The sequence below is a fragment of the Dermacentor andersoni genome, chromosome 7 (genome assembly GCF_023375885.2).
Source record: "Dermacentor andersoni chromosome 7, qqDerAnde1_hic_scaffold, whole genome shotgun sequence".
NCBI classification, from domain to species: domain Eukaryota; kingdom Metazoa; phylum Arthropoda; class Arachnida; order Ixodida; family Ixodidae; genus Dermacentor; species Dermacentor andersoni.
Window position 1 is genome coordinate 167,871,113 of NC_092820.1, and position 16,132 is coordinate 167,887,244.

The 16,132-nt window shown below is 43.2% G+C and overlaps 1 protein-coding gene across 2 annotated transcripts in view; it reads left to right on the forward strand.

Moving 5' to 3' along the window:
* Positions 1-972: 972 nt before the first annotated feature.
* Positions 973-16,132, forward strand: part of Pkc98E (Protein kinase C) — a 51,335-nt gene continuing 36,175 nt past the window's right edge. For both annotated transcript variants that reach the window (XM_050180289.3, XM_050180290.3), the window contains exons 1-7: positions 973-1,623; positions 5,924-5,975; positions 9,553-9,718; positions 11,293-11,324; positions 12,173-12,255; positions 12,756-12,888; positions 15,731-15,864. In XM_050180289.3, the coding sequence (XP_050036246.1) occupies positions 1,261-1,623; positions 5,924-5,975; positions 9,553-9,718; positions 11,293-11,324; positions 12,173-12,255; positions 12,756-12,888; positions 15,731-15,864 (963 nt within the window). In that variant the 5' untranslated portion in view covers positions 973-1,260. The remainder of the gene's footprint in view (positions 1,624-5,923; positions 5,976-9,552; positions 9,719-11,292; positions 11,325-12,172; positions 12,256-12,755; positions 12,889-15,730; positions 15,865-16,132) is intronic.

The following is a 16,132-nucleotide window of genomic DNA, read 5'->3' on the forward strand; positions in this document are numbered from 1 at the left end:
CTCTCAAAAGTAGTTGTAATCAAGCTTTGGGCAGCCTTATTTGAGTACGTTTAATACAGGCCTGTATTCGTCTTCTTTTTTCAAACGTCGGCATATTTCGTTTTAATTACGTTGCGGGCAGTCGCTGTACAGCCAAACAGCGCGCACAAAATAAGATGAGCTCCCGCGGTACCGCTTTCCCGCATAGTTCCGGTGTCATGCTGGGCAACTCGCTTTGGCGAGCGCCGATGTACGCTTGTTGATTGCTTGTCGACCACCGGCCAAAAACCCAACAGGTATATCACTGTCGCACGCGTAAATAGGTTTTGCTGGCGCGTAAACGAATGACAACGCCCCGACTATCGCTCGCATTTGTTTTGGTTGATAAAGAAGTTGCGAGCGGCTTGTAATGAGCAGTCGTGCCTAAAGAGTTGACGAGCAGCAGACGGCTCGAGCGAAATGAGGCCTAACGGCGAGATCGGCGCTTCCTCTCTCCCTCGAACAGCGGCGGACGCGTTCCGTTCTTCGCGCACCTTCAAGCGCGGCACATCACAAAAACATCAGGACTGACGTCACCACCATAACGGGTCTTTAGAACTATTTTATTATAATAGTTGCAACGCCTTCGCAGCTTTACGCTTCAAAACATAACTCCAAATTGTTATTTAAAAAAGTAACTCACAGATTGTTGCGACATCTAGTGGTGTAAAAATAAATTAAGTTAATTACAACTTACATAACATACTGTTAAAATAATATGTTTACTAGTTTCCTAGGTGGCGCAATAACGCCTAAGCTTTTAAAATTTGGGCACAAAAGCGTGTTTTATGTGGCAGAGTTGTGGAACTCATATTCCTGAAGAATGCCGAAGGTTGCGAGAGCGCGACGGCGCCGCACGGTTTTCTTGGACGAAGTGCGCGTCGGTGCGCTGACAAAGTAAAGGAGCGCGCCCGACGACTGCGGCTTCGCGGACACATTGCGCGTGCGCCGCGGCCGTTTTTCGCGCATTGTGGGATAGCTGGCTTGACCCGCATAATTAGTCCTCGCGAAATCGGCTGTTTCGTGGGGGCCGGGAAACGAAGTAATTCGGTGGCGGTCTTTGCCGATTTCGGGTGAGGCCGCGGGGACGTCCGAGCCGCGCAGCGGACGACGAGCCGGGCGTCGGTATGCGCGGATCGCGGCGCTACGAGGGCCGCTGAGCCCTGCGGGAAGAACCCACCGCCGGCGCGCAGAGAGGCCAACCGAAGAGCTCCGGAGAGAGAGTGAGTACTCCCCGCAGACATGCCAAGCTTTACGGGCACCGTCAAGCTGAAGATATGCGAAGCCGTGGAACTCAAGCCGACAGACTTGACCACACGGCACGCGAATGTGGTCGGCTCGAAGCCTCAACTGATGCTGATAGACCCGTACGTGTCCATCAATGTCGATGATATCCTCATCAGCCGATCCAGCACCAAGCAGCGGACCTTCAAGCCCGTCTGGAACGAGTACTTCACGGCCGAGGTGCACGGCGCCCAGAACCTGGGCTTCACCGTGTTCCACGCGGCGCTGCCTTCGGACGACTTCGTCGCCAACTGCAGCGTCTCCTTCGACGAGCTGGTCAACTCGGCCAAGGAGCAAGGCAGCAACGAGAACGACATTTGGGTGAGCGCCATTCCGGGGCTCTTTTCAATCGCTCTCCTCCCCTCCCACCCCCCGCTGTCCGCGCGGCCGCTCCGATCCCCGGCGCCGGCGGATAAATCGGGAAACGTTCGGAACGCCCATTCACCGCTGCGATGTCCACCCGCACCATGGTGTGGCCGGTCGCGCGATACGCGTGTGTGTGTGCACTGCGATATCGGCCGCCGCGCTACGGTGTGGAGTGCGGCCGCGGTACGTGCGCGACCGGCTTGCGGCGGCCGGCGCTCACCGCCACACGGACCCAAAATCGCGAGATTATTGTTTACCTTTGCGACGTCGAGCGTCTCAAGGTCTCTCCCGTGCTCGCGGGCGGCGGGTTCTTGTGAAATCGGCGTCCGCCCTCACTCCCCCCTTTTCTGCCCCGTGTTTATGTGCTCCTCGCAAAAGGCATGTTAGACCGCGGGGGCTGTGCTGCGACGGGCGGCCGCAATTAAGAGCGCGCTGTCGGCCGAGGCTCAGCCGAGCGTGGTTGATTGCGGTCAATTTGTCGGCTGCGCGACGGAGCACGAAAGATCTCGCGCTGCCATTGTCTCCGGGCGATGGCGTGTGACCGATATCCCGTGCTGCGCCGCCACCTCGTAGTAATTCGAGCCGTAGTCCGTGTACTACACCGGCAGCGTCAAGTGTGCATGCGCGGCCTGCTTCTTCGAAGGAGGGCTTTCGCGTGTCGCGCAAGGGCCGCGTCGCCCATTCGTGGTTTCGCTTTTACACGCCATGTGCATACACGTGACACAATTCATATGCTTCTGATGGTGCATAACTGACTGGCCATGTGTCTTCCACATAAAAAGTCATTTCATTCTAGTACTGTATTAAATCTCTGTGAACATGTGTGGACGTATGACCAGATCTATTCGTGTGCTACGCGCCATTCACTGGCCAATGTGACAGGCACAAAACAGTTGCAAAAGCTGAGTTCGGGCATTTCTAAGCGATGAGCATAACATGTATACATGCATTACACCTACAGTGAGACTTTTAAGATGACATTAAGCATTGTGCTCCACTAGAGGAATGGGTTTTGTGAAGCAGTGAATTGAGCTCCGAGGCTGAGCGATTAAAAAAATTATGAAGGCCATATCTGCCCATACACAGCATTACTTTTCCAGCTTGTATGCTGCTGTTATATCAAGCTTCCTTCGATTTCCAGCTAGAGGAAGAGTGCTTGTGGCAGATATATTCAAGTGGGTGTGGATGCATGTTCATAACAGCAAAAGTGGCTGTCAATTAAGAGAGCACATATTGCAGCATGTTCCGCCTATCACCATGCAATATAGCTTGCAACAAGATAGCAGTTGACCAGTCTAATATTTTTCTTGTATATGTGTATATGTCTTTCTACAGCTCACTGAAGTTGTCAATCCAGCAAGGCCAGTTGTATTTGCTTCTATTGTGTTTACTCATGCGCCGACCATCCATGCGTCTCAAAATTGAGCCTTGGAAACAGTGGTGGTTCACTTGCTAAAGCCTCTTTGACCCTTTCCCTCCTGAAACAACACAAAAGATTGTAGGGAAAGTATTAATTTAGCTACTTCAGCATATCATAAATCTGGTGCATTGTATGGGTTCATGGCCATGAAAGTTCATGCTTATTCTAGCCTTCATGTAAGGCTTAGTAAAAACAGGAGACATTTCTAGCACATTTTGGCCATCTGTACATAGATTACTTGTACATAGAACCTTGTACATAGAGTACAAGGTTCCCAGCCCATTAAAGAAAGAAATGGCAAAATTGTGACCAAAAAGTTGCACTGGATTAAATGTTCAGCACAATCTCTGCAGAACTTAATCAGTACATAGATTCTTAAGCTTCCTAGCACCTCAGAAATAAATTTTTATGGCTTATCATTGAGGCTGTGCCTTGCTGCGGCTATTTACTAAGAACCTGCAAAATTCCGTTCTGTTTATTTTCCTGGTTTGAAAAAAGGATGTCAATGACAATAGGCTGTATTGCAGGTGAAAACGATCAGAGTTCTTTGAAACAGCAATTTTCTTGCCAGTCTTTTGAGCACAGTGTCATGCAAAGTGCATATCTAGAGCTTTTTCGCTGCTTTGCACTTAGAAACTCCACTATTTGAAGAGCAATGTGTAGTAGTAATTGTCACCCACTGTAGTCTATAGATATCTGAATATTTCCCATCATTGGAATTTGTTTACTTGTGCGTAAAACTGTCATCATATGACCTTTGTGGCTGACCTCTGATACACGTGGATTTCCTCTGCCACCGACAACTCGCTTGTAGTAACATCAGTGACACATGTTTCAGCAACAGTGGTATGCCAGTGAACAATCTTCTGACAAGCTTTTCTCAGATTTCTTCAAAATCAACTTCAAAATGTCCACTGCACACCACATTGTGTCAACATCAATCAGTGGCCTCTAGCCTCAGTTTTTCAACGAATTCTAATACCAAGCACTCCCCATATACGTTTGATGTCTTGTCAAGTTACATTCAGCGCTGTGCCAGTGACATGGCATCAATTTTTTTTTTTTAGATTAGTGCCGGATAGGGCCTTTTAACCTTGCGTCATTTTTTTTCCCTGAACTTATCAGTTTATCAATTTTTCATGCCATTTGTTTAATGTAGACTATGAAAGGCACTTGTCACTAGATGGTCTTGTCTTTGAATGATAGATCACTTTCATAATTTTTTTCCATTAAAAGGAGGAATACAAAACACCCTGAAGTCATGAGCAGTAATCAAAACGTTGGCTCCAGCATGATACATGATTATGGTGATAGTGGTGATGATGGTAACTTGCCACTTACCCACTCAGGTTGATTGGCCAAGGTGGATTTCATAAATGTATGAGAAGGATGAATTTAAATATATATAATAATTATAAATAAAATATAATGCAAGTAGGGTAGAGATATTCTTTTCTTTAGCAGTCATTCTATATGAACAACAATAGACACCTAGAGAGAGAGAGAAAGACTATATTTTGATACCTAAAAGAAAGGACGAGCAAAGGAATAAATGACCAACAAGGTTAGTAAGAAAATTAATGATATTCGTGAAGGAATTTCTCTACGACAATGCATATATCCTGTAGGAGTGTCCCAGCACAGAAGCCCCGAAAGAAAACAGTCAATGACAGGTTAAGCTGTTGCAGTGTAATTTGCAAGGTCATTTCCCTCTGGAAGGACAAACAACAATAGTCCAGTAAGCAGTGATTATTGATTCTAATTTGTTGCAAAAGGGGTACAATAAAGAAATAACCAGACCAGATCGGTACATGTATAAATTTAGGGCTGAGACTCAAAATCACAGTCTTGCTCATATAATTTCAAACTTGCGTGTTTTACAAACTTTCCTGTTCCAAAAGAATTGTAAGAGCTGGAATTCAGTAGAGGATTTCTTGTTCGACCACTGTTGATCAATCACTCAATCAATTTCACTATTAGGTACACCCGGTGGGTACAGAAAAAAGCCAGCTATCAGACTTCAAGCCTCCATCTTCCTGTGAACGTCTTGTTTGGATAACAGCTTGGAGTGCAAATGGCAAAAATTCAAAATTTGCTGATGCGGCTGTGTGCACTGTCGTAGAACATGAGGAAAAATTAACCTAAACGCTGCCCTAAAAAGAAAAGAAAAAGAGGGAGAGAGAAATAACTTTTTTTTTTTTTCTGAATGCAGTAAGGGTATGCTCTGGAAATTTGTAGAAAGGAGCAGTGGCAAAAATTTTTATTTTTTAAAGGTGTGTTAGCTCGTATATTTTTTGTAGCGATGCCACAGAAAGAAAACTACGAACACCGGAAATAAAATTTACTGCTGCTATGCTGCTGTAAAAGTGCTGCCATGCTGTGAATTTATGATCATGTTCTTTTAGCATGGTCAAGCTATTTTTAGCAAGAGCTATGTAGCAGAAGGTTGCATCATGAGGTAGCTTTTGCACAGATATATTTTAAGAGCTACAGTCTTTAGAATTAAAAATAATAATAAAAGGAAGCTCTCAGAGAGCATTTCATTCTATAGGATTCCTTAGAATGGTCAATTTCCAGAAAAAAAAAAGAATCTGCGAAGAAACTCGCAGAGGTATGGCGTATAACAGTGCATATGAGTCAATTTATACAACTAGTGACATCTTTTTCACTGTTGTGAAAGCAGGCAAAGGGTGCAACAGTGTAGTCGACCTCTATTTCCGTTAGTTTGTATTTGTCCAGATAGTGTTTTCAGCCTTGATGACTTAATTCAGTTATAAGGTGTGTGTTGGGTCCACAACATAATTACAATTAAAAAAGAAATGTTTCATTTGGCAGATTGACCTTGAACCCGGAGGCAAGATCCATGTGGTCATTGAACTCATCTCAGGTAAGTCACGAAATAATTTAATGTTTTGCTGTTGTGCTTCTTTATCCTTCTTGTTACTGCTTTTCTTAAGGTGGTAGATTATTCAAGTAGTTCCAACAGCAATTTAATGTGAAAAGGCCAGCAACATAGTGTGTTTCTTGCCAACATTTCCAAGACCAATAAATACATTATATATATATATATATATATCAACGAGAAGAAATGGGGTTAACCGAGGGGCCCGATTTTTTTTTAGTCATATCATAAGAAGCCAACAAAAACTGATACCAAGGATAACATAGGGCAAATTACTTGTGCTTAATAAATGAAATAAAGAAATTATAAATTAATGGAAATGAAAAAACAACTTGCTGCAAGTGGGGAACGATCCCACAACCTTCGCATTACACGTGCGATGCTCTACCAATTAAGCTACTGGGGCGCCGTTTCCCCATCTACTTTCTTAGGTATTTGTGTTTCTTAGTAGAACTCGTTTGTTGATCTTGAAGAACCAGTTGGTTGGAACATGAAAACTCTATAAATTTAAAAGAACATTTGCTTCTGTTTAAAAAAAATATACTTCTGGCACTCTTTGGCCTTCCCTGGCCTTTGCGCCATAAAACCTCATTAATCATCAAGAAAAATATAGTATAATCTGCAATATGCAGGAATGTTTCTGATAAACAGAATGTTCCAGACTTACTTCTAAAACATTGCCCCTGCATTTTCATAGAAGTGCCATGCAAAAAGGCCTGTTCAGAGCGATCTTTATGTTTAAGGAAGCCCAAATGGCCAGAATTTATTTGAAGCATTTCATTGCAGTGCCCCATAGCCTGGATATAGTATTGGAACATAAAACTAAACCAGACCCATTCAATTCAATCAATCATTCATTCAATCAATCACTGTTAATGGTTGTTAATGGTTAATTGAGCATGGTTCTTTACTCACTGCTACATGAGTTTAGTCATAGCTTTTAATTTACTTCTATTCGGTGTTGTCCTTGGTAACAATAGCAAAGTTAGCAATGTTATTTCTTACGGTTGAATTTCGTTATACCAAATGAGTACATAACGAATGATCGAATGTGATGAAATCAATATAAAATTTGGTTGGTCATGCTTTATTTCACTGGAGTTATTCTCCTCCTATAATTAAAAAATGCGGGACCTGACATGGTCTCGGTTCTAGCAAAGCAAATTTTTGTTTGTGCGTGCGTCAAAATATATATTCTGGTAGCAAAGATGTTAGATACAGTCAACAGCCGGTTTTTTAGATGCCTGATTTTTTTTACATGCACAATTTCTGCAGCACCGCCACCTAAACCTAACACCATTGTATAACAGCAATAACTGAGATTTCAGATGTTGCAAGGCGTTTCAGGCATGAAGCACGCATACGGTACCGCAAACGTGGCAGCCACAAACAAAGTTGCGCCATGTCAATTGGCACAAAACTGCAACTTTGGTTGTGGACTCCTGACAAGCAGCACTGGTTAGGGCTAGCGGCCTAAGCAATGTGGCCTGTTGAGTGGTTGCTCGCTAGCTGTTGTGAGAAGCTTGCCACCAATATGTTCGCACTTGTGGACATTATTAGAGACCGAGTGCGAGACCAGACGCATGGGCCAGACTGACGGCTGAAGTAAGGAGTACCGATCCACGTGTGGTCCCTTCTGTGCAAGAAAAGGAAAAGCCGGTCGGTGACATGTGCATATCAGCCAGTGGCTTGAACTGCAGTCAGCAAGCCAGCATGTCGATTCCGTGCGGTAACACCGATTGCATGGTTGCGTAACTAAGGTGGTGCAGAGTGCGGGTACGTAATTTATTGTTATTCCTGTGCCTTTTATTGGCATAGGACTGGTCATCAAAATTAGCAGGAGATCCTTTGCTGGCCCTTTGAGGCACCCCACTTGGGTTTCTTTCGCATAGACCTGATTGTGTTTTTTTCTGTTAACGTTGTTGTTTTTTGCTGATATCTGTGTTCATTTTTGTAACGATTATTGGATATAAAGAAGTTATTCTTGTGTCTGATGCAACTTTGTTACAACATGGTTCGACTGTACTAGTTTTGACATGCAGATCCGTTTGGATTTATGATGGCAAGGACCAGGATAAAAGGGCGATTGATGTAGAAGCGTGATACAAAAGCAAAGTATGGTGCATGCACCTGCATAATGGCCATAAAAAACTTTAATTGCCCTTTAATGACCTTGCTTTTCGAGCATGGAAGTACGCCAACTGTTACACATTTCAGAACGAACATCTAGGTTGTCCTTCAGCATGTATGCCATAACATGGTCTCCTCTGTCCTTTGGCTTTCCTTGCTACTATATTTCGTTTCATACTTAGCAGGCAATACTTCACAACCTACACAAATAGTGCAGTCATAGGTGTCACACTGCGCGTATTTCACAGTGCAGTTGCTTTTGATCTGCGACTCTTTCTACGAACCATTTACATGGTGCATTAAAGCTACAACTTGTGGATATAAGGTTATATCAAATTACATATTTTGTGCACCTTCAAGCTTGGCATATGCGGCATACTATCTTTCTTCTGCGAGGTCCACGGTTTACAGAAACGTGTCACTGCCCTCATTCGGTGTTAGATATGTCCAGATTGGTGCCTTTCATATAATAAATGCGTCATAGTTTGTGACTAATACATGACACTCAATGCTACATTGAATTAGGTGATGCATTCCTATATATTTCCTTCATATATCATGCACTATTTTTGTGCCGCAAACGTGAGCAGTGAGTTTTGTGGTGAGCTGGTATTAATAGTCTTAGTCCACTGAAAGGTTGGTTTAAAGGTGCAAATGCTGCTATATGCATGGGTGTATCTGTGTGTCTGTTTATGTAAGTGTTGTGTTTCTTATGGTCTGTCCTTTCAAAACTGCCGGCATTTCCATGTTTGAACACCACAGAAGTTTGGCAGAATCACAGTAATAAAGTAGTTTAGGGTATATGTGCTACAGTGGTGAGTGCAGCATGTTTGTCCCCAATAAAGGAGCAGCACAAGGGTAATGACACATTGTGCGAAGCTTGGGTGGTTCTTGTACCATAGAAAGAACTCTCATGCCTTGATTGAGCAGTAAGGTAAAACTAGTAAGCTTTCATTTGTTTTCTGAAAAAGTCACAGAAAAATAGCCATCCCCCCCCCTCCCCCTTTTTCCTCATCCAGATTAATACTAAAGGACATGCTAAGTATCTGAAGGAGAAAAAAAGAATCTAAATTTTCAATGTTATGTGGCCATCATGGGGTGACTCTTTATTTTTCATCCAGCCCTATAACAGTTAGTGAAAAAGGAAAATTCTTTTCGCCTGATTCTATTCCTTTCATCAGCCACTATTCACAGCCAGCTGGTACCTGTAATCACATGGGCAGAGTGCTGCTTGGATAACTGACCAAGCATGAGAAGGAATAGCATTGCAATATAATCATTATGTTATCCCAGCTAAGTTTCAGTTGACTGTGCGCTGCTGGTTGCACCAGTCTGCAAAGAGTCCTCGAGCAGTGGTATAGTACTTTCACCCAGTTGCTACTTCAACGTGAAAGCCTACATTGTGAAACGGGGGCCACTGACTGTTGTGCAGCGGAGAATGTGGTGGCAGAGAAGCCGCGTGAGTTCAAGCAGCGGCAGGGCCTCAACCGGCGCCGTGGGGCCATGCGGCGTCGGGTGCACCAGGTCAACGGCCACAAGTTCATGGCCACCATCCTGAGGCAACCCACCTTCTGCTCTCACTGTCGCGAGTTCATCTGGTGAGTAGGGTGTTGAACTTAGAAAAATAGCTGTTGTCTGCTACTAGTACTTGCCCCTGGTAGGTAGGAGGAAGACGAGCATGTTGCAAGGGAACGAGGCTTAAGACAATGTGCAATAAAGAAGAGATAAAAATGACAGTCTGAACCGCTCATCTTTGCACTTGAAGGCCTTCATTGGCCCCTGCGACAAAGCTTGTTCCAGTTCAGTACAGGGCTCTAACCTTCTCATGGGACTCAAATGACACAGTGGTGCTTGATACTTTTGTTCGATGAATGTGTCATGGAGGTGTGATAGAAATGGCCTGTGCACGGAGCAAGAAGTGAATGCGATGGTGGAGAATCGGCGCGAGTTCAAGCAGCGGGGGTGTAAGGTTTTCAAAGGGAAAGCTGGGATCCACCTGGAAGACCACAGAAAAATTGTGTGTATTTAGGAGGGGCTGTTGCTGGGCAAGGAGGTGCAGTTTTCTGTACATTCTTTTCAGTCGTGTGAAACAGACAGCATGCAGAGGACGGGAAACACACAGGCACTTGTGTGTGTGTCCAGTTGGCCGTATGTTGTTTGCTTCACACCATTGGTAAGAATTATGTGGGTTTGTCGCAAACAAATCTTCATGGTTGCAGAAAAATTCATCCTGGTCTGGATGCATAAACTGGCATTATCACCTGTCTGGACCCACAGTGTGGTGGCTTTAGCATTCCACTGCTAAGCCCTAGGGCATGGGAATAAATCCTAGCCACGGCTGCAGCAGCATTTTGATCAGGGTGAAATGCACAAATATCTCTCTACTGTGCGTTAAATGCACGTTAAAGAACCTCAAGTGGTCACAATCTGGAATCGCCCCACTACAGCGTGCCTCATAATCCTACTTTGGTTTTGGCACATAAAACTCCAGAGTATAATTTAAAAAAAACGTATTTTATCACTTGTCTGGGGCAATTGTTTCTTCAGCTGAGCTAACCAGGCAGCCGCAAGGTGGCAGGGCAGAAACAAATGAATCTTCAAGTTAACTCGAACTAATAGAGCATTGAATAATAAAAAAAAGTAAGCTCTGGGAAAAATCCGCAAGGTTCAGAAAATTTTTTTAAAAGTAATGTCATCCGTTTTCAGCCGATCTGGTTTGGCTTTGACTCTTGTGAAGCCGGCCCCCTTTGCCAATTTCTGCAGAACTCGTTTGCTTGAGGAGAAACTGCATTAGATACAAGCATATGCAGGTATCCAGATAAAAGACAAATGTTAGGAACAGAACCATGATGTGATTGAGGATGAAATTAAAAGTGTGAACACTGAATTTCACTTATTTATTTATTTATTTATTTACTTATTTACTCATTTATTTATCCCCACTGTAAACTAGTTGCTTCAAAATATTGAAGTTTCACATTATTTGCAACTGTGGCAAAATATTGAAGGCGAATGAAAATGATGTCTTAATCGAACCATGTCAGTACGAATGATTCATTAAGAACCTAAACACTTGGTTGGCTAATGCATTTATGTGTTGCCCAAGTGTTTTGTGAGCTTCCTCTTCAACATTATAGTGAATAATAGTTACTTTCCTTACTTCTCCTTTTAGGGGCCTAGGCAAGCAAGGGTACCAATGTCAAGGTGAGTGTGGCTTCACATTTAGAAAGATTTTATCTTCTTGATTACTATTTTGAAAGTGGCAATCTGTAGAAATGTTTTTGATTAGCATGAAGGAAATGATATGTGCCATGTAGTGACATGCAGCTTTGGTTACAACTGCGAGTCAGCCTAGACCATGCTTGCTTTGTTAATAACATTTCCTCTAAAGTAAGTAATTTATCTCCTCTAAAGCAATGTATGCTTGTTACATATATTTTTTTAGGAAATAAAAATTGGAAATAGTGCTATGTTTCCGCTTGTACAGGTGAATGTTTGTATAACTCCTACAAAGGGATGATTTACGTGTATTCTTGGGACAGTTATTGAACTTTAGAGACGAACTGAGGCCATGTTTCCCAGTGGCCCATTCCATTTTCTATTCATTTTGCTCCCCGTCAAAGGCTTGGGCTCTGCTTGTATGCTACTGTACCATGCGCTGAGAGGCCAATACCAGCTATAAAGGCGGTAAGGCAGCATTAGAGCCGCATCACTGCCATTGATGACGGATGAAAAGAATGGAAAACGACATTAGTTGTTAGGAACTACAGCCCCAGGCTTGGCTTTCTGGAGCCTTCATGTCGAAGAAAATGTCCTGCACCCAAAAGCTCCAGCCAACTTTTCAGTGCCAGGTGTACACCTATCTTTATTGGTGTGGGTGTTGCTTTTACAATTGCCATATGCAGTAGTATAAGTAGCCACTCATTTTTCTGTCATCTCTTTTTGTTCTGCTGTTTGATGCTCTTGCATCAAGTCGCTCGCTACCATCGCCTCAGTACATGTTGAGCTGCAAGAGTGACCGCCGACATGCCTGGTGACTGTTCTCCATGCAGTTTGCACGTGTGTAGTTCACAAGCGATGCCATGAGTTCGTGGTTACCAAATGTCCCGGCATGAAAGACAGCACCAATGATGAGGTAAGTTAGATGTAAATTTTGTGCATTAAATTTTGCAATGATCTTTTTGCCTCTAATGTTAGCGGCACCAAACATCAGCAATTCTTTTCCACATAGTAGCATTTGCTATATACTGGGTCATCTAGTCTCTCAGATGCAACATCATAGTATACAGTCTGACATGACATTAGCATTTATTCTGACACAAAATGGGAAATTTTTTATATATAATTTTAACTAGTCACTCGAACAGGTACCATTTGTAGTCCTTTCCTTTCTGTAGTCTCCTGTGTATTGTATTTAATTCTTTGCTCATTGCTTCTTACCAGCATATCCGTGTTTTATTTTCGTTTCATGCACCATGCTAAAGGTGCTAAGCTATTGATGGTCACTCGTACTAATAAGTCATGGAGATTAAAGTATGTTGTGAACATGCATTTTGTTCAACTATTTTCACTGTACTGGCAAAGTGGTGTGTTTTCTGTATGGTGCATGTTTGTTGCTTTCCACGAACTCTGCAGCTGGCAGCGGGCAGCCGGTTCAACATCAACATCCCACATCGGTTTGTCGTCCACAACTACAAGCGACCAACCTTCTGCGACCACTGTGGTTCCATGCTGTATGGCCTGTTTCGACAGGGCCTCCAGTGTGAAGGTAGGTCACTGTTCCATTACACATATCACATTCTGCCTGAAATAATTGTACATTTAAATACGCTGGCCATATTGGCAGGGTGTTTGTTAGGATCCCACGTCCAACACCATGTTGTGCTGCATTGTTGCTGGAGGGAGTTGAACACGGGACCAGCTAAGCAGTGTCGCCATAATTTTTTGTAGTGTGTCGTTAAAGTGAGACATAAAAGTCAGTAAATTTCAGCTATGTTACCTTGCAAAGATGCTGAAATTGTTGCTGGAGCTTTTGAGTAAATTTAAGTAGCGTAGACGTTTTGGAACACTATAATACGGATGTCACACAGTGAAATTTTGATTGCGATCAAGCCCAATCCGGATCGAATTTCTCGGTTGCGATTGGTTTCTTTGTGCAAGCTGCGTGAGGGAGCCAATCATGGTCCAGAATTTTGATCCAGATAGGGCATGATCGCGATCGAAAGTGGCCTATTACGCTGGTATAATATAAGCTACAGTAGCATAAACCATATACCGAAAAGTCTCGCGCTTCTTTAGGACCTGTGTCAGTTAGGAATAAAGAATGTACTTACCAGGAGTGTGCTGTCGGCTTTTATTTTGCTAATGTGCTTACATAACAATGGTCAATGACAGCTGAAATTCAGCATTTACCTTCATATTGTTAGGTTACAAATGCAGCACCTTCCAAAAGATCACAAGTAATCTTATCTTCCTAGCACGCAAAACCACATGGTTCACATTATCCCTGCGTATTTTCTGTGTCTCAGTGCTCTTGAAAGGAGAGCTACATTCAGCAACACGCGCAATAATAACACGGTGATAACAATTACATGAGCTTTATGCATGTCAACTTTCATACTTTTGCTCCTTGATCTACCTGAAAGCTTTGTGCAGTATTGATTTTTTCAAAAGCCATGAGATTCGTGCGTGCGAACGAGCCCAGGTTTTTTAGTACCTGCGCTGGTTTAGAGTCAGTCTGTATTATTATTCACCAGCTGCATTCTAAATCTCAACATAACATTTAGTGCAATAGGTTCTGATAAATTTATTTACTTTACCTCTTGCCAGTGAATATATTTGGTGAAAGTGCAGAACCGGGTTTGTTAAGACCCATTCATTTTGGTTTCGTAAAGAATTTTTAAAAATGCATTTCGCTAGTGCACTGTGAATCCCGGGAAGTCCACTGTGCTGTGAAGCAGTGTGAATACCACCTATGTGAAGGCAATTGTTCTTTCATCATGGTCACAGAGCCCACGGACGCATCGTAGTGCCAATTTTGGCGCCACCTACATGTTGCTTTTGAATAATTGGGTGTGTTCCAGAAGGGCATCTCCGAAGCAACTTTCCTAACTTCGGAGTGGCTAAAATGTTGCTAATTGGTTTGTCAAGTTACTAAAATAAGTCGTCGGTCACTAAATAGAAAATTCTGTCACTAAACACAAAAAAGTCACTAAATCTAGCAACAAAATTGCTACAATGGCAACACTGCAGCCAAGTCGAGAACAGAAGTGGAGCTGTCTTTATTCAAGACGTATAGATTCAGGATGCGTAACATAGGTGGTGTGGCGTGAGCTGCTGGTAAAGTCGAAAGACCATGCAAAGATGTAGTGATTTCTGTGGCTTGAAAATGTCAATTATTAACAGAGTAAACGAGAGCTGAACTTTTCTTCTCAAATTTATTTCTTACTTTGTCGACTCTGCTGATAGCATTAGTCTGATGTCTAGGATTCCAACATATTTCTTGTGTATCCCAGCTTTTTTTAGCACAGGAAACAGCTGACAAAAGTTGCTTTGTTGAGCCTGCCTTTTTTTGTACAATGTGATCATTTTTAATTAGTACTTTACAGTTAATTACCACCGAGTAGATGCAGTCAAAACTTATCTGACTATATGGGGAGGAGGTGTTAGAATTCCAAGATGGCTTGCCACCTGTAGTTTGTTTTTTCATCTCTTCAAACTCGCCAAGCATTGTCTACCAATCAAGCTTACTTGGATATCTTTCCCTCGTGTCTTTTTATATGCTGCTACAGCTTTCAGCAGTGTACTTTTCGTATGAAGCATTTCTCGAGCCTGTCTATACTGCACAATGCTTTACGTCAAGTCTATTCTGCCTGTGTCCATTGCACGCAACTTGCTGTGGTGTCTCAATGTCTACAGCATGCTGCTGACGAGCACAAGGTTATGGATTTGATCTCCAGCCATGGCCACTGTATTCTGATGCAGGGGGTATGCAAAAGCAGTCGTTTATGTAGATTTAGGTGCACATTCAAGAACAACAGGTAGTCTGAATTAATCCTGAACCCTCCACGACTGCACTTCTCACAAACCCAGGGTTTATTTGGGACTTCGGGCCCTGTGAATCACTCAATCCATTACACTGGAGTCACTGTAGCTACACTGAGGGTGTACAGCTGGACTGCATGAAATCACATACATCAGGTCATAGAATACACTTTTGGATGAGTCTGCCATGAAACTTGAAGCTATGACCCGGCATTGTTGGCTTATGAGAACTCGGCAACTTTATTTGATAAGACACGCAATGCAAGAGTTCATAATTCCAAGGCTTGCAAATGGCACCAAAGGTCACAAAGGACAAGCAAAGAGACATCAAGACAATCGTGAGGCGCTTACTTGCTCTAAAAGCGTCTCTTTGCTCGTCCTTTGTGTTCTTTGGTGGCGTTGCCAAGCCATGTGAGCCATCTAGCCTAACACTACATTTTTACCTGTTTCATGATGCAAAGTGTACTGATTGTTACCGTGTGTTGTTGTAGAGCGAGTCCGTACAAGTAGACAGAAACGTTTCCTGATGTTCATTGTGGCGAATGTTCGTTCTTAATTTGTTGCAGCCTGCAACATGAATGTACACAAGCGCTGCCAGAAGAATGTCGCCAACAACTGCGGCATCAACCCGAAGCAAATGGCCGAGATCCTCAGCGCCATGGGTATCTCCGGTGACAAGCTTACCAAACGCAAGAAGAAGGTGAGCGGACCGCATGCCAATAACTCACCTTTTTCTTTTGTCTGTTTAATTGTATTGTTTTTATTGTTTCTTATACTTTGTATTTGCTGTGGAAGGTCACAATTCAACCACAAGTTCGTCCTCCGAAGTCAGCAAAAAACGTTGTCTAGGTCCTGTCCTTGTGTGCCCTTGAGTTCCAAAGGAACCTTGTCTTTGAAAAGGATGTTATTCAGTTGCGCACGGCCAGTCGGATACATTGACATGATTGCAGTGTAGGTTTTTCTTTGCA